At 40.1% G+C, this 23,772-nt stretch overlaps 1 protein-coding gene across 2 annotated transcripts; it reads left to right on the top strand.

Moving 5' to 3' along the window:
- The first annotated feature begins 948 nt into the window (after positions 1 to 948).
- caprin2 (caprin family member 2) lies at positions 949 to 22,235 on the top strand. 2 transcript variants are annotated; one of them, XM_040175533.2, is made up of 20 exons: positions 949 to 1,099; positions 1,378 to 1,627; positions 1,718 to 1,780; positions 1,878 to 1,964; positions 4,174 to 4,412; positions 5,529 to 5,611; positions 6,564 to 6,677; positions 6,841 to 6,878; positions 7,038 to 7,217; positions 10,851 to 10,892; positions 10,963 to 11,073; positions 11,164 to 11,248; positions 12,557 to 12,606; positions 12,696 to 12,803; positions 12,899 to 13,039; positions 17,901 to 17,973; positions 18,065 to 18,181; positions 18,611 to 18,669; positions 19,399 to 19,453; positions 21,104 to 22,235. In XM_040175533.2, exons 2-20 carry the CDS (start codon positions 1,391 to 1,393, stop codon positions 21,673 to 21,675), a joined length of 2,454 nt encoding a protein of 817 aa, XP_040031467.2. In that variant the 5' UTR covers positions 949 to 1,099; positions 1,378 to 1,390; the 3' UTR covers positions 21,676 to 22,235. The 2 variants fall into 2 exon arrangements, with proteins under 2 accessions (XP_040031467.2, XP_040031468.2); XM_040175534.2 differs by having other exon boundaries at positions 970 to 1,099; positions 21,107 to 22,235.
- The last annotated feature ends 1,537 nt before the right edge of the window (positions 22,236 to 23,772 follow it).

The following is a 23,772-nucleotide window of genomic DNA, read 5'->3' as shown; positions in this document are numbered from 1 at the left end:
TATCCAGCAAAGAGGTGGAAGCTAATGATACAATTTGCATAGTATATAGAACAATGTCGAAGTGTGATTAAAAAAACAAGTAGCTTACACCCAACCAAATCTAATAAGAGAAACCAAGGCTATCATCGTTGACACCAATATTAACATTAATATCAAGAACAATAACTCCTTTATCTGTTTCAAGGACTTTACTAAAATACTCAGAGAATTGAGAAATTCAGAATACAGACTTGGTGCACTGTACACGTTCCACTGAGTTACAATTTAGGCTTCATTAATAGGCTGGAGTCCAAAATGCCTGCCACTCCACCTCCTTGGCCGGTGACTTGAGAACACTAATATAATATCCTGTCTATTCAATCCCCCTCTCCCCTTGTCTTTCTTTCTTAACCGATCGGCTATTGGCCCTCTTCTGTCTCTCTTCCTTCCTCCCTTCATTCTGTTGCTTTTTTATTGCTTTAATGTCTGTTTTTAATGGTTTAATCAATGCTCTTGATTGTTTTTTCCCTTTCTTTTGTCTTATGTTTTGGTGGTTTTAATGGTATTATGTGAAGCACATTGAATTGCTTTGTTGTTGAAATGTGTCACAAACTTGCCTTTGCCTTACCCCTCCTCTCTTACTCTTAAAATTCTCTATAAACGTAGCAGTATCTGGGTAGTAAAATATTAGATTGCTTTTCTTACTTTGAGCAGTCAAAATGGCTTCTGTAAAAAGTACTTGTACTGTCCAGCTGAAGCCACATTTTTCACTTTTTTAAATCTACTGATTGCTGTTGGGATGTAAAGAGATATAATGCACAAAATTCATTCAAAAGTTTACTTTTCCATCCACAGACATTAGACACAGTTGGGACAACATACTGAAGTGATACAGGTATTGTGTAGGATCAGCTGCGCGTGCATCAGACACATTCCTAACCGGAAGTTGTCGTCTTGAAGCAGCCGCCTCAGAACAGTGCGCGTGAGGCCACAGGCTATTTAAAGGTGTGTCTGAAGGCGCCGCGGCCTCCGTGTTTAAACAACCCGGCTGGAAAGGGCTCGATCCCTTTCAGGACTTTCGATTGCCACTGCGGATCCAACGCGCACGAGTCAAGGATAGGTCAGCCAGCTCCGTTTATTTTAGCGTGGTGTTTTTCTTTCGTGTAGAACTCACGATTGCCGTTTGAAAATGAATTGATTAAAATATGGACTCAAATAACCTATTGTGAACAACTTTTGGTTTTGTCAATGTATTGCCTAACGTCTTAATCTGCAAATATGAATGTTAACCCAACGCACAGGAGAAGTTTGACTCGCAAATAATTCTGTATCACTCCAATGTATAAACTTTCATTCAGTGATTCCAAACTACTTTTTATCCACAATGTTTCCTTCCAGTGTGGCGATAAACATGGTGCAGCTTTCTCCTTCCCCTACTCCGAGTGTCACCCCCCAATCCGAGTGCTCAGAAAGTCAGGAGAACCTGGTAATTGCTGAAAATGTATTTTCAGAGGTATGCTCACCAGGTGGTCTGAGTGCTCTGCAGCTCAACCTGGAGACCTCTACTGTCTACTATGGCTATGATACCTATATAGTAGATGGTCTCATCTGCCTCAAACACAAAATCAGAAATTTGGAGAAAAAGAAGGTAGGATGGTTATGGACGACATTAAATGCTACTTAATGATTATAAAATGGATTGGTGGCAAATTCTTTTTGTTGTCTTGTGAACCCATAGCTGAAACTCGAAGACTACAGAAAGAGGCTGAACTGGGGTGAGGAACTTAACAATGATCAGATGGTAAGATCAGGCTATGTATTGGCAACCAAGAATATAAGCTCTTTTGTGGATTGTGGATTGTGTTTAGGGTTTTTGCTCATTTTTCTTTGTTTTCCAGGAGGCTGTAAAAAAGTACGAGGAGGTCCTGCATAATCTGGCGTTTGCAAAGGAGCTCCACAAAAGCCTGAATGCCTTGACTCAGAATGTAAGTCCACTGCAATTGGATTTTCATTCTTTTTTGGAGAGGGGGGGCTGTAAAGTGATGTCAAGTATGCTGCTTATATTGTTTTAGGGTTGGGATTGAATGTTGTGAGTCTCTTCTCACTTTTGTGAATTGAAGGTGTTGATTTGCTAAAAAAATCGAACTGGACACGACTCATGGTTATTATAGGCAGGGCGGAATTCTAATCTGAAAATCTAGTACTATTTTAACTAAATTAAAGTATTTAAATTAAACTTGTTAGTAAAAGCTCTCCAATGTCAAAAGTGGGGATACAGGTTATGTCCATTTTGTTTTAATTTTTACGAAAAAAAAATATTGTTCGAGAGCCTGCTATAAAACCTGAGAAAAGGATGCACTTTCACTGGTGGATATTTTGGAATAGACTCTTGATTATTATCCTTTTTTTTTTTTCAGATATAACTGGTAACTGCAAATTACCATTCATTTTATTTTGTATAGCCGAAAATTACACACACACACACACCTGTGTACAGGGAAAAAACTCCCATTATGGGGCAAATCCCCCCTCCCCTTAACAGTTAGGAAAAAACGAAAGAAACCTTAGAGAGAATGCCAGAGAAGGGATCCCTCCTGGAATGGACAATGCACCAGATGTCATGTGTACAGAATGAACAACGTAAAAGATGTGAAATGCGTTCAATTCATACAACAGAAATGATTGAAATATTGAAATTAGTAAGCCACCATTAGATATAACCATAGCACGAAGACTTCAGGAAAGAAGCCAAGTCAGTAACGTTAGTTTATGATGACTGTAATGTGATTTAATAATAGTGATAGCGGATTCATCGAAACCTGTAAGGCGAGAAAGCACACATACTACTAAATTAGTAGATTTAGGTAGTAATGCGTCACATAATAGCGTCTGTGGTGGTAGGTGTCAGAAGGGCCATGGCATAAGGCAGGACCAGATATAACCATGGAAACCTGAAAGGCGAGAAAACACACTCTGGGGAAGCTGAATTGGTGATAGGCATTAATGAGCTGTGAATTCTTTATAGAAGGAGAGATGAGGGGAAAGAGGATCTCAGTGTGTCTGAAGACCGGCAGTCTGGGCCTATAACCGCTTATCTGAGGGCTGGTCCAGGCTAACCTGTGCCAGCCCTAACTATACTTGTTGTCAAAGAGGAAGGTCTGAACCTTTGTCTTAAATTAGGTAACGGTCAGCCCCCCCCAGACAAAGTGGAAGTTTGTTCCACAAAAAAGAAGGTGGATTACCGAAGGCTCTGGCTCCCAGCCTACTTTTTAAGACTCTTTAACCAAGCATTTTTGGAGTGCAGCTCTAGAAAGGCAATATGGTATTATAAGCTCCTTTTTTAGATAACAGTGTACCTCACTAGCTACTGGCTTGTATAGAGGTACCTTCAATTCTATTCTTGATTTACCCTGATAAGGAAAGCGAGGCATGTCTTTAGCATGCTCAAGCCTACTACATTGCTAGCCACTTGACATTAGGGGCTAAAATAGGGTAGACTTACTATGAAAAATAAACTGAGCTGAGCAGCTCAGATTGGGCCCCAACCAAACTTGAAAAGACCCCCCTGGGTATATATCCTGCTATTTAAATAATAAAATAGTTGTTAATGCATGCTTTGCAGTAATGGATATTTTGAGACTGTACATTTACTTTATATGAAATGTTCCCCAAATTGCTTTTTTAAAAGATTTGCAGCAACATCCATTAGTAGCTAATAATGTAATATTTCTAATGAGGTGGTGCAAAGCAAATACACTCCAGGCCATAGCTTCATGGATAATTGCCAAACATGAGTATTGGACAGATGTGAAAGAAGCTGATAATCAAATTATCTTGCACCCTGAACTTTTCCTTTTTAAATTGATAAAGCTGCCACTGGCTGACTTGGGGCTACCAAACGGAATGTCATTGTTGTTAAACAATGACAATAACTTTTTAAACCTTTTTATAGTTTTTAATCGTAATTGCATCATTTTGCTCAAGTTGATGAAAGAAATACTATTGCCCTAGCAAGACATTTACTACACATTTTAAATGCTTTTTTTATGAACTTGTGATATGTGCACCAACATCCAGCAGTTAAGAGACTTTTAAAACTCATAGAAGTAGACATGTTTTGATCTTTGAGATTTAGAGAACAACCTGTTTAAGAAATTCTCTCAAACTGCTCCTTGATTAATTATGCCTTTGCAGTTGCTGATGGCACAGAATAAGGCCATTCGGAAGGAGCAGGTGTTGAAGGAAGAGATGGAGAGGAAGCATCTGAGTACTGTGCTGCAAATCCAGCACCTTCTCCGCTGCATGCAGCAGGAGCACGTCAGAAGAGACCTGCTGAGTGGAAGCAACCAGGCGCCACACATTGCATCCCAACAGCTGCAAAGCCTGAATCAGCTTGCCGCTTTGCTGGGGGTCAAGAGGAATAATGGACTGAGGTGATTGGTAACTTATCTACACAGACATAGGGAGGTATAGGATGCAATGATGACAGTGTAAAGTACGTTGTTGTGATAAGATAAGTGACTATAATATTGGAAGGTGATTTGGTGAGAAAAGGAATCTGATTCAACGGAAAGATTTCTGGACAACCTTATAATGCTCTGTGTAACTCTCAAAACATGGATACTTGCAGTGGATACAGTTTAATAATAATACTAGAAATGGTAATTGTAAGAGAAATGTTACGAATAACAATGATGATGATGATAATGTTAGCAGTGGGTGTCAGGCAGGACTAAAGTCTTAAGCCTAGTCTTAAATGAGTTGGCTGTCTTTCCCCGGACTGAATGTGGAAGCCGGTTCCACAAAAGAGGAGCTTGATATCTGAAGGCTCTGGCTCCCATCCTACATTTTAAGACTCTAGGAACCACAAGTAACTCTGTAAAGAGAAAAATGGTGCCTGACCAATTAGTGCTTCACAGGTGAGGATCTTAAATTTGTATTCTTGACCTAGTACAGGGAAGCTAATACAGAAAATGGTTGAGTGTGGGTGAATGAAGAGCAAGATCTAGTCGAAGTAATCGCGGCATCCCTTTGAGAATGTGTGTGCAAAATTTTTGAAATGTGGTTGTGTTGAGAAAAAGTAGTCTTTTGAATTTTGTTTTATCAAGGACATCTCCGTATGAAAGTTCACCTGAGATTATGGATGCTAAAAGTTGTGAAATACTGCATAAATGCATTTTTATTATTATTATTTTTTTTACTTTGTATTGTAAAACTTCAAAGAACGTTTACACTCGTGTCATGCAGCCATGCACACCGGAAGATCAGTGATTCAACTACCAATCGTCTGATTTGAGGGCTGACCCGCTCTAGCTTCGGAGCCACAGTTGCGCCACAATATTATATGTAGTTCACTAATTTTGAACATTATGTAAAAACTAAAGTTCGCAACAACTGAGCATACACAAATTCTGTGCCAAAAAAACCCTACTGCTGCAGCCCTAACAAGTTTGAGGTTTTCAAAGAGCGCCATCTCCTCGGAGCTACTTGGCATGAATGGGTTCTTTACTCATTGATCAACTTTCTTCTATCTTCATTGTTTGTTAAAGTTTAGAGGAGCAGATGGAGCAAGCGGCCATGGCCTATTTGGACCTGCTAGAGGGGAAAGACAAGCCAGTGGCTGGATCCACATGTGAGCATAAAAGCACCAGTATCAAAATAACACTGCTTTTGGATATCACAGGGTTATTAGATTGTTGCTACTCATTGCTGGATTTCCAATGTTTCCAGTAGTTGTAATTATCGCAAGATAGAATGTGCTTTTACAATCATGGTAATTAGGGTTGACTATTGCGGTGTTTCCCCTACCATTGTGTAGCGACAGCGTCCATATGTTTGCTCATGGTCAATTTGAAAAGGAACACCATTCCTTGGATTTTCCCAGCTTGCTTTCAATTAATTGCATACGGAGTGCATTTAAGTGTAAAATGTTATCTGAATCTATTAAACTTCTATTTCGTATGTAATTGTTGTTGGCAATCTAGCCCTGCATGCTTTAAGCTAAAGAATTTGTTCAGGTATAAATACATTCAGCTCTTTTAGGAGACTGTTTTATTGGTTCTTTCTCCTGCACCGTTTGAAACATTAAGAAATATTCATATACATTTTTGTTTTCTCAGTCATTTGTCAGATTGGCTGTACAATCCTCGGTTGGGCTTTAACATTTTCAACCTTGAAAAAACATAAATGCTTTCATCATCTGAAGGATTTAGCTCAGATAGATACTAAAGAATGTACATGCAAACCTCTACATGCCCTACCTATAATTAAAGAAATAAAACGCTTGGTTTCCACAAATATAGTAGTATACAACTATACACTTTTAGATATTTCTGCTTATTAGGAAATACAAAGTAAGCAATCCATGGTTTTATAGAAATATTATTTTAGCAGCTTTTCTTAGTTTTTCCATAAACTGCTTTTGTGCACCAAGCATTGATGCGAACAGTCTGCCTCTGCCTGCCAGATAACCTAAAGTAAATTTGAAAAAAAATCTGCAATATAACAAGCTTAAAGCTGCAAAGTGCTGAAAGAATGCCTCGCAAACAATCTAACTTTTTTTTTTTAATGACTTTTTTTTTCAGTTAAGCTTTTCAAAGAAGAGCTGACCAGGCTGTCTAACTGCAAGTACTTCAGTTGTCTTCCCTGTCCACCCAACAAGTCACCAGAGGTGTTACTGAGGTCAAGCAGCAATAGCAGTAAGATGATTGTGCTTACAATGATTGTGTCTGATCACTGGTGGGTTTAGCAGAGATCAGGTCATGCTGTTTTAAAACCTTGCAAGCATGAAGTTCATTTATTACTGAGGTCACTATACCTAGTCTAACATGTACGTTTCTTTCTAATTTTTGCTCCCGTCAGCCCCATCAAAGTCAAAACTAAAAGAACGTTCCAGGGAGGTAAGACTAAAATCCATTTTTCTTTTCTGAAGCCCAACTGGACACAATTCAGTGCAGTATGTTTTTTTTGTTGTTTTTTTTGTTTTTTTAACCCTAACCACAAGCAGAAGCCATGGCCAACTGATGTTCTTTGTTATATGGTATACTCCTCCCACTCAGAGCTGGAAAGAGGACTTCCAGGCAACAATGGAGCGTGAGCCTCCGGGCTGCTGGGATATTGAGGTTACAGATGGACCTGACTCACCCCAAGCTGCAGTCTACAAACCGTGGAGAGGAGCTGCCACTTTAATCCCCAAGGTCCCAGTCGCCACCAAGAAACAATATATTGACTGCAAACAGGTGAGCGGTCACCAAACCCTCAGTTACAGGAATGTTACAAGTGTGTCTTAAGCTTTGAAGTTTAACGCCTTTTCTTTTTTTCTGCCAACATGTATTTTGCTTGATGCGTTGTGAAATCAAAGTGTAATGCTTTGTATTTCAGATGATTAGTTGTTTAATGTTTAAATAAGAGGGCATTTATAAAGTTGCAAGCAAGGGAAATACTCGCGCTAAGTCCTCCTTATGCACAGTAGGCTACTTGAGTATCCTAATTGCATTTAGTTACATTCTACCACTGCAAAAAAGTAACTTGAGCACAACGTTCTTTAATAATTGTGACTCAAATGTTGCTTTTAAAGGTCCAGATTGATGCATTTTACTTGAATGAGTTGTAATATTGTACATTTAAAGTAAAATGATTTATTTGGTTTTCACTAGAATGGAAAGTTATTTTTGAAGCATAACTTTAGCATTAGAAATGAGAAGTCTCAAAACGTACTTTTAAAAAAAATTAAATTGAATGAAAGGTCTGGTTGCGTTTAAAGGCCCACTACGTTTTTTTGTTTTGTTTTTTTTCTAACCTGGAAAGCATTTTCCGTTTGTCTTATGTGACTAAAAAGAAGAGAAATAATGTAATGCCTTGATCTTGTCTGTTTTTCTTTCTTGCTTGTTCTGACATCCCTCGTCCCATCCAAATTATCCATGTATTCCTTCAGTACACTGTAACACTAAGCTGCCCTTTCTGAACTCTCCTGATGTATAGCATATGCCTCCTTGTATGAAAAGTATGTTCTCTCAAACCTTCAACTCAACCCTAACCTTAATGACACAATTCAATTAAAATTTTTATTTTGTATAGCTCAAAATTACAAATTGGCATCTGAGGGCTTTACAATCTGTACACATGCAACATTCTGTCCCATGACCTCACATCAGCACAGAAACTCTCCCAAAATGGAAAAAAACAGCAGCTCGATACCTCTGTTTACAGAATGAAACGGCTAAAAGATGTACAGTATGTTCAATGCATATGACTGAAATTATTAAAATATTCAGTAGTAAGCTAGGTTGATGGCAGGACCACTGCAAGAGTCACCACAGTTGGCTGTAACCACCATCCACAGAAACCTGTGAGGAGGGAAAGCACAAAGCCTCTTAAGTACAAAGTTAGTGATGTGCATTAGAGATGTTGTCTAAGGGCTTCTAGAAGAAGCGGAGTGTCACTGGGAAGTGCCCCTGTAGTCTAGACCTATAGCAGCTTATCTAAGGGATAGTCCAGGTCGACCTGAGCCAGCCCTAAGTATAAGCGTTTTCAAAGAGGAAGCAGATTCTTAAATTAGGTGACTGTCTGCCCCTTCCCCTCCCCCACCGAACTGAAAATGAAAGTTTGTTCCACAAAAGGGGAGCTTAATAACTGAAGGCTCTAGCTCAGACCAGCTCAAGACTTTAGGAACAACAAGTAACTCAGCATTCATGGAGCATAGCTCTATAGGAGGTAAATATATCACTATAAGCTCCTTAAGATAAGATGGTGCCTTGGGGGAGAGAAAGTACCTTAAATTCTATTCTTCATTTAACAGGGAGCCAGTGCAGAGAAGCGAATACAGCAATAATATGGGCCCTTTTCTCAGCAGTTTTGAATCAACTGGAGAGGCCAAAGACTTGTAAGAGCAGCCTGATAATAAAGAATTGCAGTAATCTAGTCTAGAAGTAACGAATGCTTGAACTAAAATTTCTGGATCACTTTGAGGCTGGCAATGCCTAATTTTTAATAAATATTACGTATATGAAAACAAGGGTTAAAGGGACACTTCCTGGTCGAAAATGACTCTCAAGGTTCTTCAAGACGCTAGTGGATACCACAGCATTGCCATCCAGAGAAACATCAGAACTGACTTAAGAGGTTTCTAGGCCTAATAAAATAATCTGAGTTAAACAAGTGGCTGGTCATGCAGGTTTTGATGTCCTTAAGACATTCTTAAAGTGTAAAGGGCTGGCTGGTCTGGCTTGATCAATAGATACTCGAGAATTGTCTGAATAACAATGGCGGTTTATGCAGTGTTTGAGTGGTCCTGGGGAAAACCGTCTCTATAAGATGTATTCATTTTTGGGTAGGTAACAGCTCTAAGTGTAAAGTGTTGTAAGGCTGCCTTCTGGTCTGAATTTTTGGTCGTCATGGAATAAGTTCACTAAAACTGGGTCAGATTTGTTGAAATGATCTGCTCCATCCAAACTGAAATAGATATTGTCACCCCTAATCCACCATGGGCTCTCCCCAAAATGTGGCTATACACGGAAGTCATTACCGCTGACGTGATCTTACTGTATTTACGATTACTGTTAGCCAGCAGTTTTCCTACTTCATACGGTCACCCAGCCTTACGGCTCTATAATAATGAAGTGATTCATCTGCATGTCCAGTATTTTTGGGCAAGACACTGAACCCCAATGCTTGCCAATCCGTACGCTTTTATGGATAGCGTGAATGTGAATTGGTTTAGGGTCCTGAATGGCAGGTGGCATCTTGCATAGTTGCTTTTTCATCATTGGATGAATGTGTTTTTTGAGAATATAAAATAGTGTAAACCTGTGAGTGGTCCGATTACTACATGTGGACCCTACAAAAGCAAGTCCATATTGGTTTTAAGAAAAGAAAATTTTACAAATAAGTTCAATCCTTGTTTACTTTAGCCCTATTAACGAATTCCTGCGCAATTAGCCAGCATTGCTCCCATAGTTGTGACTACATGTGTGAATGCTAGTTACGTTACAGTACAGGTCATTTAGCTGACGCTTTTATCCAAAGCGACTTACATTACACTTTAAACCCATGGCTTTTTTACATTTTTGCCCGGGGAGCAATTAGGGGTTAGGTGTCTTGCTCAGGGACTTGAGACATGGGGCAGCCGGGACTCGAACCACCAACTTTGCGGTTCCCAGCGCACCCGCTCTACCCCCTGCGCCGCGGCGACCCGTTACTGATGGGGAAGCTGTAATAATAATGCATTTTCATTCAAAAGAATCTCAGCCAGTTTATAGTAATACAAATTGTTAAAACAAACCATGATTAAAAGGAAATAACTGAGTTAACACAATATAAAAAAAAACCTCCTTCCTGGGAAAAAAAAAGGTTTTCAGTCTAGTCTGTTTTGCCCTCACATTGTCAGGGAGACGGTTCCATAAGAGCAGAAGGCCCGTGGTGTGGAGCTTGGTGTTGGGGACCCAGTGGAGCAAGCTACTTTTAGATTTCAGGGCAGGGCTGGAGGTTTGGGGAGTAATGCGTTCTTGTAGGTAGGGAGGTTCACGTCCATTTATGGGTAAGTAGTAGGACTTTATAGTCACTCCAGAATGAGACAGGGAGCCAGTGTAGCGAGTGTAGGATGGGTGTTTATCTGCTCGTATTTCTGGACTCATCAGGATTCTGTCAGTGCCGTTTTGAATGTATTTTAGTTTCTGGATGTTACCACTATTCACCCAGTGAAGAGTGAAATACAGTACTCCAGTCTTGGAGAGATAACGGCGTGATTGGTCAGATGCCTTGTCTTTTTATTTATTTTTCTTATCGTAAACTTGACAGCAGTTGTGATTTGTAAGATCAGTTTGCCTTACAATAATGGTACCCAGGCAATAATTCATACACTATGTTCTCTCCAGAAAAAGGAAACTGGAGCCAAAAGCAAGCAACGTGCCAAATCTGTGAGTACATAAATTTAAAATGTACAAAAAACACTTGTCAGCAATTCTCAAATAATCTTCTTCCCAACAGGCAGTGGAGGTTTTCAGCTATCCATATGACTTACCCAAAGACCCTGTCCTGAGGAAACTGCACCTAGAGGACCTAATGACGACAATCCATGGCTCTTTCAGTTTCATGCAGGTGAAATTTAACTGTTTGTTTGCATACCAATGGATTTTTATTTAACCTTGCTACTATTGATGGTTTTGATATTATCTTCTCTGGTTTTAGGACTCTCTTCTGGATGGGAATATTACTGCAACTAACGACTATCCAAGACTGAAGAGACAGCCGTCTAGATCTCCACTGCCTCTGGGTAACAAGTCAACAAACTTTAGTTTTATCACCGCACATGTACACAACATTTTCTAGAGTTTAAACCATCACATGGTCTCAATCTGTTGATTACTTTACCAACGGAATAAGATCAAGTCATACTCTTTGTGGGAGAGGAATTAGAGGTGGAAGTAGTGATTCACCGGCAATTAACTGAAATTTAAATCATGATGAATCCTGAAACTTATCAGCTGAGGAAGATTATGGGCAAGTATCATGACAAACTCAAACGTTCAGTCAGGCTCATTTGGAGTTACCTGGCATCACTAAACATTAGCTTTCCTGGATAATAAATATCACCAAACTCGTTATGTACTGGGTCTGTCTCGGTTTTCCAATCCAGCAAAAAGCATATTATGTCAGGAGAGCAGGGCTCCTAATTACAAGCCATATTGTCAGAACCATGAATACTAATTGAGATGAAATGGGGAAATGGGCATGTTTAGTTGAACAAGGTTCAATGTCAACAATTGAATCACGCAACTAGTAATCATTTGTAGTATTTCTAAAACTGCTTATTCTACGCCAAACATTCCATTATCGAGATCAAAAGATGAAGCAAAAATAAAATTGGTATCAATTTGCAAGTCACAAAGTTGAAAGTTCTTGCTGCCAGGGGGGAAGAATGCTAGTTAATTTGATAAATTATTGGAATTAAACAACAATGTGGAAATGCACATTTTTCTTTTTTTTTTTCTAAAAAGACAAAAGAATGCCTAGTTTGAACACTCACCCATATGAGCTTACATATGAATATACAAGAGCATAATGTAATTATACAAGCATTCTTACTAAATGTTTCATGCTATCGAACATTAATGTAAAGAAGTTACAGCCCAGCCCAGACGAAATTACAGTGCATACGACGTGAAACTTTTCTTTTTATCCATTTTAGATGTACATTCCGGCTAGCTAACGTATAACATACGTGTAAATGTACCTTCAAACCTGACTTTCCCATCAAGCTTTCCAACCTGCACTATTTTTTGCCAACCAGCAAACTGTAAAATGCAAACCTTCTGGCAGAAATTAACAATATGTTGGCATACATCATATTTAACTTTGTGTACAGCTCAGAGCACTACTGGCCTATGTACAACCTGCAAGCCTGGGTAGACGTAATCCTGTTAAGACGTTTTCACGAAAAACACCAAGGAATGTATGTGAATTTACTTTGTTCACAAGAAACCGCCCATGGGTTGTACAACAAAAACTTCCGCAAAGATATTCATACGAAAATGTTACCTATGTCATTTCTTGATCTGTCTTTAAACTTTTAATTAACCAGGTCACACAGTCTTGAGAAGCCCAGTCAATGTCCTGCCAAAAGCAATGCATGTAAGATTTCTTTTATCTGTGATAAGTCTTTTGTGATCAAAAATCCAAATCTCTTGAACTTGTAATCACCTCGTCCTAATCCACCACAGTCCACCCCACTGCCGACCAAGCTTCTTGAGCACAAAGCCAGTCTGACAAATGAGGACCCATTCCTGGAGATCTGTGACCTGAAGCCTTCCTCAACAGACCTACCTCATGTATGTATGTTGCCTCTTGTATCATTTTGTGTCCCTTACATTTGGTAGTGCATGCTTTTTAAGTTAAACTTTTAACCTTTCTTTGTGTCCTACAGGTTGCAGTAGCTGAGTCAAGTAAACAGTCCCCCCTTACTGGGATGGTTTCTTGCACCTCAACCCCCCCTCAGGGACAAAGTTTCTCTACACCTCCCGCTAGGCGAACTCTAACATCTTCCCATTTTCAGAACATTCAGCCAGTAAGTCTCTGCAAAAAAAAAAAAAGATCAAAGGTCTGTATAGTAGTACCTTTTCAGAGTTGCTTTTCACTCGCCTGAGGTTTCACCAATGACATTTGGGTTGGTAGGTGTGACTTGTGAAGATGTACAAAAAATATTTTGTTCCTGTTTGGTCGATGTTATGGCGGTATACCATCGACTGACCCAACAGGTTATCGACTTTTACATTCAGTACCATCAATTTCAATTCATTTTATTTTGTATAGCCCAAAATCGCAAATTACAAATTTGCCTCAGAGGGCTTTACAATCTGTACGCGTACAACATCCTCTGTCCCGAAACCCACACACACCAAAACCCTTCCAATAGGGGTAAAAGGGAAGAAACCTTAGGGAGAACGTCAGAGGGATCCCACTCCCGAGATGGACAGACTACAATGGATGCCATGGGTACAGAATGAACAATGTAGCAGCAGTGTCAGCAGGGCCACGGCAGGTGTCAGGACCAGGGTCCAGAAGGAACTACGATCTACGGAGACCTGCTAGGGGAGAAAGCACAAAACTCCTGGAAAGAAGCTGAATTAGTCATGTGCATTAATAAAACATGGATTATTGTAGAAAGAGAGCGTGAGAGGAGCTCTATGTCCTAAAGTCCCCCGGCAGGCTAAGCCTATAGCAACTTAACTAAGGGCTGGTCCGGGCTAACCTGAGCCAGCCCTAACTCTAATCAAAATCAAAGAGGAAAGTTTTAAGCTTTATCTTAAAAGAGCTGACAGAATCTTTCCCCCGGACTGAAAGTGGAAGCTGGTTCCACAAAAGAGGAGCTTGATAACTGAAGGCTCTGGCTCCCATCCTACTTTTTAAAACCCTAGGAACAACAAGTAACCCAGCATCTAAGGAGCACAGCTGCCTTGTAGGGCAATACAGTGTTACAAGCTCTTAGATAAGACTGTGCCTCACCAGCAAGTGCCTTGTAGATGAGGAGACGTACCTTAAATTCTATTCTTTATTTAAACTGGGAGCCAGTGCAGAGAAGTTAATACAGGCGTAATATGATCCCTTTTCTTAGTTCTTGTTAATACACATGCTGCAGCATTCTGAATCAACTGGAGAGGTTTAAGAGATTTACAAGAGCAGCCTGATAACAAAGAATTACAGTAATCCAGTCTAAAAGTAACAAATGCACAAACTAGTTTTTGCATCATTTTCAGACAGGAAGTTCCTGATTTTCAATATATTCCGTAGATTGAAAAAAGGCAGTCCTTGAAGTCTTCTTTATATGAGAGTTGAAGAACATATCCTGGTGCTGCTGAGTACCAGAGCAATTCCATCCATAAAAAGTGCATCACGTGACAGGTGGCTTCGAAGGCGCTCTGAGCCTATTAAGAGTTTTCTGAGTTTAGCATCAGGAAGTTGCCGGTCATCCAAGTTTTGATGTCTCCAAGACATTCTTGAAGTCTAACTAGCTGGTCGGTTTCTTCTGGTTTGATCGACCGATACAGTTGAGTATTGTCTGCAACAGGATACAATGGTCTATGGTATCAAATGCGGCACTGAAGTCCAACAAGAAAAGAGTTGAGTCCTTAGTCCGATGCAAGTAGAAGATCATTCGTAATTTTCCCCAGTGCGGTTCCTGTGCTATGATGCACTCAGAATTCTGTCTGGAAATCCTCGAACAAAGTATTGTTTTGTAGAAAGTCCCATAATTGATTTGCAACGGATTTCTCAAGGATCTTAGAGAGGAAGGGAAGATTAGAGATAGGTCTGTAGTTGGCCAACACCTCTGGAGCAAGAGTCGGTGTCTTAAGAAGAGGTTTAATTACAGCTGCCTTGAAGAACTGTGGTGCATTTCCCGTTCAACAAAAACGGATTCATAATATCTAATAAAGACGTGCTAACTAAAGGAAAAACTTCCTGAAGCAGCTTAGATGGAATCTGATCCAAGAGACAAGTAGAAGATTTAGACTTTGAAATTAGTCAGTTGATCAAGGTTGATGGAAGAGAAGGCATCCAAACAGGCATCAGGGTCCACTGCTGCATCTGAGGACAGGTCGGCACTGGTTGAAGGCAGGAGACAATCAATTTTCTCTTGGATAGTCAGAATCTTATCATTGAAGAAATTCATGAAGTCGTTACTACTGAGGTCCAAAGGAATACACGGCTCGACAGAGCTGTGACTCTTGACTTATTTTTCTCTATTAATGATGAGTAATAAGATGCTCTTGCATTACGGAGAGCCTTCTTATGTTTTAAGGCTGTCTTGCCAAACTAGCCTAGATCCTTCTGATTTAGTGGAACGCCATAAGCGTTTAAATGTTCGATCCCAATCCCATACACAAGAACCAATTCGAGAGTGGTTAAAATAATGAGTTGCTTTATTTACACTCTCACAAACCAATTTAATCTAACAATAAAAGAAATGCAGTACCAAGGCTGTCGTTGTCAACATCCACATGAATGTTAAAATCACCCACAATAATTATCTTGTCAGTTTTAAGGACCAAACTCATTAAGAACTGTGAAAATTCTGAATAGGGACCTGGGGCCCTGTACACTATTACAAAGAGCATGTGGCTCCAGTATGAGTATTCACATGACTCTGAAGAGTCTCTTTCATTTAAGCTGAAATATTCCCCATTCAACAACCACGTTTCAGTAAGACCAAATATATCAACATGGTGATCTGATATTAGTTAATTTACTCAAACCGCTTTAGATGACCGATCTAATATTCAAGTCTCCCTTTAATTCTCTTATTTTGTTGCACTATTGCATTATTAGTTTTAACTTTAAGTTATTTATTAACTCCTCAGTTGTTGACCTTTGTACGTGGGGCAGACAAGGTCTCTATATGGTTAATTATGGTTTGGGTGAGTGACCGCTTGGATGGAAGTGCAGAGAAGTGTATAAGACTGCGACTCTGCTTCGCAGTCATGGATTAAGTCCACTACAAACTGGGTCAGGTTCTTCGAAATGAGTTCAGCTCCATCCAAAGTGGGATGGATGCAGTCCCTAATCAGACCAGGCTCTCCCCAAAACGTCTTCCACTGATCAACGAAGCCCACATTATTTACTGGGGACCACCTCGACAACCAGTGGCGGAATGACGACATGCGGCTATACATGTCGTCACTGACTAAAGAAACTACGCTGTCCGACATTTTTTTTGCGTATGTACACACCGATTCCACATTAACTTTAGTGACCTCCGAGCGACGTAATCGGGAGTCATTACCGCTGACATGATTTACAATCTTACTGTATTTAAGTTTATCCTTAACCAACACGCAAGCCTTTTTGAACCATGAATTGAAACGACTGCGTCGGCACAACGGTGCGTAAAGACGCAGAAGCATGTGCCAGCCTTTAAAAGGCTTGTGTGTTCCAGAGCAATTCCCCGCCAGAACAACAGGCGGAGTGACGTGTTTTGTTGAAGACGACCTAGAGTCACGCCTATTTATTTATTTGTTTATTTATTTATCATATACTTTATTGCTCCGTGCATCGCCACTGCTGCTTTTCATCGCGGTGTGGTGAATTCCCGCATTTCCTCCACAACTTTGTGCACCTCTCGACCGGCAAACCGGCGTTTGTGGCGAACTCCCTCCGTGAATCCTTCTTAAATCTGATCCGTTCTCTCGTAAACATTGTTCGTTTTAATAATGGCGGTATTGTGCTATGAAAGCGGAAATGTGAGACTCCGTAAAGGATGTAGTTAGCAGACCAATCGCAGCCTTGTGCGCTGCGGGAGGCTTGCGACACAAGCCTAGAAAAATGGCTCGACACATGCAAAAGCCCCACACAATCACATATTTTGGATGAAATGGGGCTGTTTTCAGGGTATTTATGTGGTTTGCTTTGTCCTGATTCAGAGTTGATACAATGTTGCAGTTGTCCCTTTTGTTCGGTCTGTTCACACTACAATATTTAACAGCGGGCTAAATATTGTAAACCACTGTTTTTTGTCTTTGGTCCAATTTTAATGCAGCTATAAATATACTTTTTAAATATATTTAAATTTTGTGTGGAGGATTGATGGTGCATGAACCCAGTTGGGATGTAGGGGGTGCGTGGCCTAAAACGTTTGGGAATCGCTGGTTTAGCACACTACAGCTGCCCCAAGGAATTTTCTCAAGCAATTCTGCTGAATGGGGTTTTGGTTTCAATCAGTCGGAAAGCGGCATTATTGATTTTTTTTTTTTTTTTTTTTTTTTTTTTTTCCCTTCATCAGATGAGGATTAAATGTACTACAAATGGGAGGTCCTAGTGTAAATGCTTGATTGTTATGGTATTTTGACTGCGCATTTGTTAACATGGGGTTGTTATATGCGATTATTTAAATGTTTCTCCAGTCCAGATGATGGTGGTGGTAATACACCTGAAGATGTTTGGTAATGTTTAAGAACCGCCCAGATATTGGATTCAGTGGTCAATGCATTTGCAGTCGGTCTCTGCTAATGTATTTTTGCATTTATAATTCTCTAATTTGATTATTTTTCAACTGAACAGCATGCATATTAATAAAGTTTCTTTTAACTTAATGTAAAGTTACATCAAGACAACCCTCAGAGTTCAATGTACTGTCCTGATTGAATAAGTGTTTTTGAAGTCCATACCAAGAGCAATTGAACCATTGAAAATGGTTCCTGTAGCGGCGTCTCGCTTATTCTTTGTTCCGACGAGAAAAAATCCAATATAAGCACTGGAGCATGACGAAATTGTATGCAGCCACTCAAGAGAGATGTGAAAAGTCTGCACTGTTGCACTGTTTCTTCTTTTCTCTTCTGTTCTTTGCTGTTCATTTTCTTTTCACTGTCTTTTATTTTTTTTCTGCTCGGAATTGGAGATTAAACTATAAACCAGACTTTTCTATTTTTAATTAGGCCAATCGCTGCATTGCCAGTACACAAACCCCACCGGAGTTTCTTACCTCAGAAGAAGAAGAACCACTGTTGGGTATGTCTGATCAAATTTAATTGTTCCAAAAATATCAACCGCCATGGATTGAGTGGTTAACTGCCTATTTTGTGCTGCTTTGTCTTTCTAGTCTACCACTCGGATTATACGGTGGAAAATGGTGGACCCGTCTTCCCGTCCCCTGAACAGTCGGATGGAAGCGTAGGTCGTCCCGGCCAGTTGTACTATAGCAGAGGATCGGTGAGAGGTATGACAAGTGACGGGCCCAACCCTCCGCTCTTCTGGTTGGCATTAAGATAACTATCTTCAGCTTTCCATTTCCCTTCTGGGAATGGAATACCCCGGCATTTCCTGCTTTCACGTTCACTGGATTAATTTTATGTTGTATAGCCCGAATTTGCATCGAGGGCTTTACAATCTGGATGCATGAGAAAGACGTGCTCTGTCCCGTAACCCTCAGATTCCACCAAAAAAATATTCAACAGGAGGAAAAAGAAGAAACCTTGAGTAGAACGGTAAAGCAGGGATCCCTCCTCTGGATAGATGTGTACAGAATGAACAACGTAAAATATGTACACATTAGATGGTGTAGGGTAGCTTTGTCAAATCCTGGCTAAAGCTTAAAGTGAAATTAATCTGACGGTTATACAGCTCAGTGATTTCTCCTCCTTGGTAGGATCCTGCACCTCCCAGACTGATCTAAGGGACACTGGCCCTGTCATCTATGCTGCCAGGGTAAGTGTGTGTGTGTGTGTGTGTGTGTGTGTGTGTGTGTGATTTAATTCATGGCTGTTGTATTACATCACTCTGCATTACCTTTTATAAAGGTTTCATAAAGTAAAGAGGTTTGATACACTTAATATTTTAATAAATAGGGCTACATTCCACTTATCTTGTTACAATAATCAGTGTGCTAGCCCTTGTACAGTTAGATGAGCAAAAATCACTTCAATTACTTTACACCATGAGATTGTTGTCAAAGTAATATTGACTAAGATAACGTTACGTTTTTCCAACACCAACTCTGGGCATGGATAAGCCTTTGTCATTTTGACAAACCCTGTCTGTCTGTCTGCTCCAGTGGCTTCCCAACTATGAATATATGCTTACTCTAATGCCCCCTATGTAGTGGCTGCAGCATGTGCACTAGATAGTAGACTCCCTCTAGCCCCTCTACAACTTGAACTTAGGGATCCGCCCCCTCCGCTGTGTCTGCTCAGCTTTTCCCCCTGGTTTACCACAGTATACAGTCTTTTATTGTGAAAGATTAACATAACAAAGTTAATTCTTTCATTACCTTTACCACATTAACGCGTTGTATCATCAAAATTAGCTTTTTCTGAATGATCTTTTCTTTATATTATCTTGTGGAGCCGGGCTTCTTTAATAGCCTATGGCTGCCCAGTCTTTCGTAGTTGCTGCTTTCTCAGTCTGTTTTGAAGTTCTATTTATTTATTTTTTCAGGACTCTGGATGTCAACACGGTTATAGCCGCGAAGGAGGAAGGCATAATTTGAGTGGTAAGAACATATTCTCTCATAACAAGATCTCCCCTTAACAATGCATCAGGTATTAACCCCCCCCCTACCCTTAGTTCATCCATAAAGGGCGCTTGTTGGAAGGGATGCATATGAAAATTTGATAAGCGTACTGATGAGTAATATTATATGATTATTAATGCCAATCGTTTCTCATGGGGGATAAGAAATGGGGTATGCTTTTGTGTTTTTCGGTATCACAAAAGATGACTCTCTGAAACACCGAAAGTAAAAGTGTTAACTGTTAAAATATTTTATCGCAATGATTACCTCCGTAATCTTGAGATTTGGTATAGAAACCGTGAAGTACTCGGCTTAAGAGATAAAACTTTAGTTAATTAGTTTGTGACATAACTTAACATTAGCTTTAATTTGGAACGCCAACCAATTGTGGAAAAACTCAAATGTGATAGTCTCAATCTCATAGTTGCTACATGGTTCTTGTGATGGTTTTCAGAGCCATATTATTTTTTACACGCGTCAAGCAGTGAAATGTAATATTAATCAGTTAACCTACATTACTAAACATGGAATTCAATTTATTGTATTTTGTATTGCCCAAAATCGCAAATTACAAATATTCCTCAGAGGGCTTTACAGTCTGTACACATGGGACATCCCCTCTCCCGAAACCCTCACATTGGCACAAGAAAAACGTCTTGTGAGAATGGCAGAGGAGCGATCCCTCTCCCGGGATGGACAGACTGCAATGGATGCCATGTGTACAAGATGATAAATGTAATCAATATAGAATATTATGAGTACAATTAATAATGAACATGAATGAAAATGATTACATGAGAGGTAGAATAATTGACTCATATCATTAAGTCTGTTAATTTGACCTTTTCTTAATTGAATTTACTACAATATAAAACCATTCAACTGCTTCAGCGTTTATGAACCACCACAAAAGATTGCAAAGTATTTTCATATTGGTTCCAATCAAGAGGGATCTTACTCTGGGTCCAAAGCTTTTTGATCTGTTTATTCACTCACCCATTTTTATCTAGCATCTGTCCAGGGTTAACTTATTACCTTACATTAGTCTACTTTGTTAACTGACTTTAGTTTGCAGCATCAAAATCATACATTTATAGATGTGAATGATATTGATGCTTTGATTCAGATTTTTGTGGGTTGTGGAGATCACGTTAAAGATGTCAGTGTAGTGTAGCCAAAGGTTTTCTTGCTTTTATCCTTTGAAGAAAGGAGCTCATAAATTTGCTGTTGGCAGAAAAATAATCTTAAACTGACTGCTTTCATTTACCCTTTTTGTAGAATTGATACTAGTCAACTTACATTGTATATAGACCATTTAAGCCCTTTATATATTAAATTTCATTAGGCACCTCTTAAAATTCTTGTAAACTTTGATATTTTAAAATTTAGAGATACTGTAAAAACTAACAAAGTAAATTACTTGATGACAACAAAACAAAGAACAAATGAGACAAAAAGTAATGGCATTTAATGACAAGTATATTTTGACTGTTTTACAAATAAACTCAATTTTACTCTGGTAGATTAAAAACAAATATATCCAAAATAGAGATTAACTATCAGATGACATAAGTGTATTCAAATGTCTAAGACTGAACATGCGTTTGTTTTTATTTTTTAACTCCCCAGCAGCATGGAGTGACTCTTCCCAGGTGAGCACACCGAACCGAGAGGGAGCTTTTACCATTGTGGACTCTGGTCATGGAGATTCCCTCTCTCTCGCCACAATTGAGGTCCCTTTGACACCCCATGGTCACCAGCACACCCTTCTTCCAATACACCTCCACCCACTTTCTCAGCCACTTCGAGTAGCCTTCAATGCCTCTCGCACTGCCAACTTTGCACCAGGAAACCTGGACCAGCCTATTGTGTTTGACCAGCTGCACACTAACCTAGGGGAGATGTACGACACCCACATTGGCCGTTTCACCTGTCCTGTCGATGGAACCTATGTGTTCATCTTCCATATCCTGAAACTCGCCATCAACGTGCCCCTCTACATAAACCTCATGCGCAACGAAGAGGTGATGGTGTCTGCGTATGCCAATGATGGAGCCCCAGATCATGAGACTGCCAGCAACCATGCCATCCTGCCTCTCTTTCAAGGCGACCAGGTGTGGCTACGATTGCATCGCGGTGCAATCTATGGCAGCACCTGGAAGTACAGCACTTTCTCTGGCTTCCTGCTGTATCAGGATTGAACTTCACTCAAACAAATGGCTCTTTTCCTTTACTAAATAGTGATTCAACTGGCATTTCAGTATTGTGGAGATGAGGATTGGGACTACTTGATATAAACAAAATTCCCGGTTCCCTGTGTGTTGTTCATGATGGTGGTGCTTCCGGAGACTGATATTACAACTGATAGCGTGTCTCAAGGTAAATAAACCAATGGCATGTCACCTGTTCAACTCACAATTGGCCAATTGTGGAGGATTCTAATGCAATGTTGTGAACGTATGCCTTATTTTCTAAATGGCTTTGGATGACTGACCAGATGTTAAATGTATGAAGAACTGTAATTGTATGATTTATCTAATACTTTATATCTGACTTTACTATCGGCGTCTCACTCATTGCTGGGCTTCTATATATTAAGTCTCACATTGCCGTATGTGAATTTTGAAACTGAGAAAGGATTGTGCTCTTGGTGGTGGGTATGGTGTTGAACACTTAAGGTCAAATGGATGCAAGGACTACTGTGGAGAGATGGGAGTGGTCCCTTGATGTGCCTAAATAAATAACGTGATTACATGCTTAATCTTGATTCTTGTCATGTGTTAACAATTATAGATGGGTGTTTAAATTAAACCTGCATCTACAAAGCACACTTTTCTCTGGTTTAAAGCACTTTAAGCCTTTCACCTGCTCATCCTTTAAATGGTCTGTCCAGGTCAAAGATTAATTGTCAAACATTTAAATTCACTCAAAGTTCCAAGTATGATTAACGGTCATTGGTCAACACATATCTCAGTCTAGTTTCTGGCCTGCAACTTACTCTGCACATTACGGAAATGTGTATACTCCTAGTACACACTAAAACCCTTACTAGTATTGTGTGAATTGATTACTTTTGCTTGCCTTACTTATCTATTCTGCTACTGTCTTCAAATAGGGTGGGATAAAACGTCCAAAACATTTTACTACCATAATGTAAAGACCCCCTTAACTGACCACAGTAATACACCGAATTCACACATTAAAATTGTCAAGACTCAAACTTTGAATCTAGAATTAATGGCGGAGCCATTGAATTATACTGCAGATATACACAATGGTCCTCTGAGTGTACATGTTAAAGTGACTGAGGTAAAGGCATTACAACTGAGCCATTGCCATGAGAACTGAGTAACTGAATTTGCTATTGAGTTCTAGTTGAAAGTTGTGTAAAAATCTGAAAAGTGGACCCTGCGAAAGAGCCAGTTATGTAAATCCAGGTGGCCTTTTTGATGCAAAGTGGCATTTTTTTAATTGAACAATACAATTGAAGAAATTAACAAAAAATCCATCCATCCATCGTCAAACCGCTTATCCTGCACGCAGGGTCGCGGGGGGGCTGGAGTCCATCCCAGCCAACTTCGGGCGATAGACCGGGTACATCCTGGACTGGTCGCCAGCCAATCGCAGGACTAACACAGAGACATACAACCATTCACACTCTCATTCACACACCTACGGGCAATTTAAAGTCCCCAATTAACCTGATCCCCAGAGCATGTCTTTGGACTGTGGGAGGAAGCCGGAGAACCTGGAGAGAACCCACGCAGACACAGGGAGAACATGCAGATTCCACACAGAAAGGCCTCTGGACGGAGTCGAACCCAGGACCTTCTTGCTGTGAGGCGACAGTGCTACCCACCACGCCACCGTGCCGCCCAAAACATCCCAAAAAAAATCCGACCCGCAATAAAATCAATGTGATTTTTCAAGGTATATTGAATTGTTTGAATGTTTGATTAAGATGTATCCATATGAGTATTGGCCGCACCTACCGGGTAACCTGGTGAGGATCTGTGTCGGAACCTTGTCCTCTTACTACGGGAGTTCCTCAGGGTTCTGTCCTGGGTCCCCTTCTCTTCTCGCTCTACATCAACTCTCTCGGCGCTGTCATTCGCTCGCATGGCTTCTCCTACCACAGCTATGCCGATGACACTCAACTAATTCTCTCCTTCCCTCCCTCGAACACCGAGGTGGCGGCACGGATCTCTGCCTGTCTGACTGACATCTCTCAGTGGATGTCCTCACCATCTGAAAATCATCCCCGACAAGACTGAACTACTTCTCTTTCCGGGAAAAGA

Source organism: Gasterosteus aculeatus, chromosome 4, assembly GCF_964276395.1.
Source record: "Gasterosteus aculeatus chromosome 4, fGasAcu3.hap1.1, whole genome shotgun sequence".
NCBI lineage: Eukaryota > Metazoa > Chordata > Actinopteri > Perciformes > Gasterosteidae > Gasterosteus > Gasterosteus aculeatus.
This window is presented reverse-complemented; position numbering and strand designations above follow the sequence as displayed.

Excerpts from the sequence above, each read along its gene's own strand:
- caprin2 (XM_040175533.2), top strand. The coding sequence starts at position 1,391 with ATGGTGCAGCTTTCTCCTTCCCCTACTCCGAGTGTCACCCCCCAATCC. Across the intron at positions 10,893-10,962 it reads GCAAGCAACGTGCCAAATCT|GCAGTGGAGGTTTTCAGCTA; the intron begins GTGAGTACATAA and ends TCTTCCCAACAG. Across the intron at positions 12,607-12,695 it reads TCCTGCCAAAAGCAATGCAT|TCCACCCCACTGCCGACCAA; the intron begins GTAAGATTTCTT and ends AATCCACCACAG.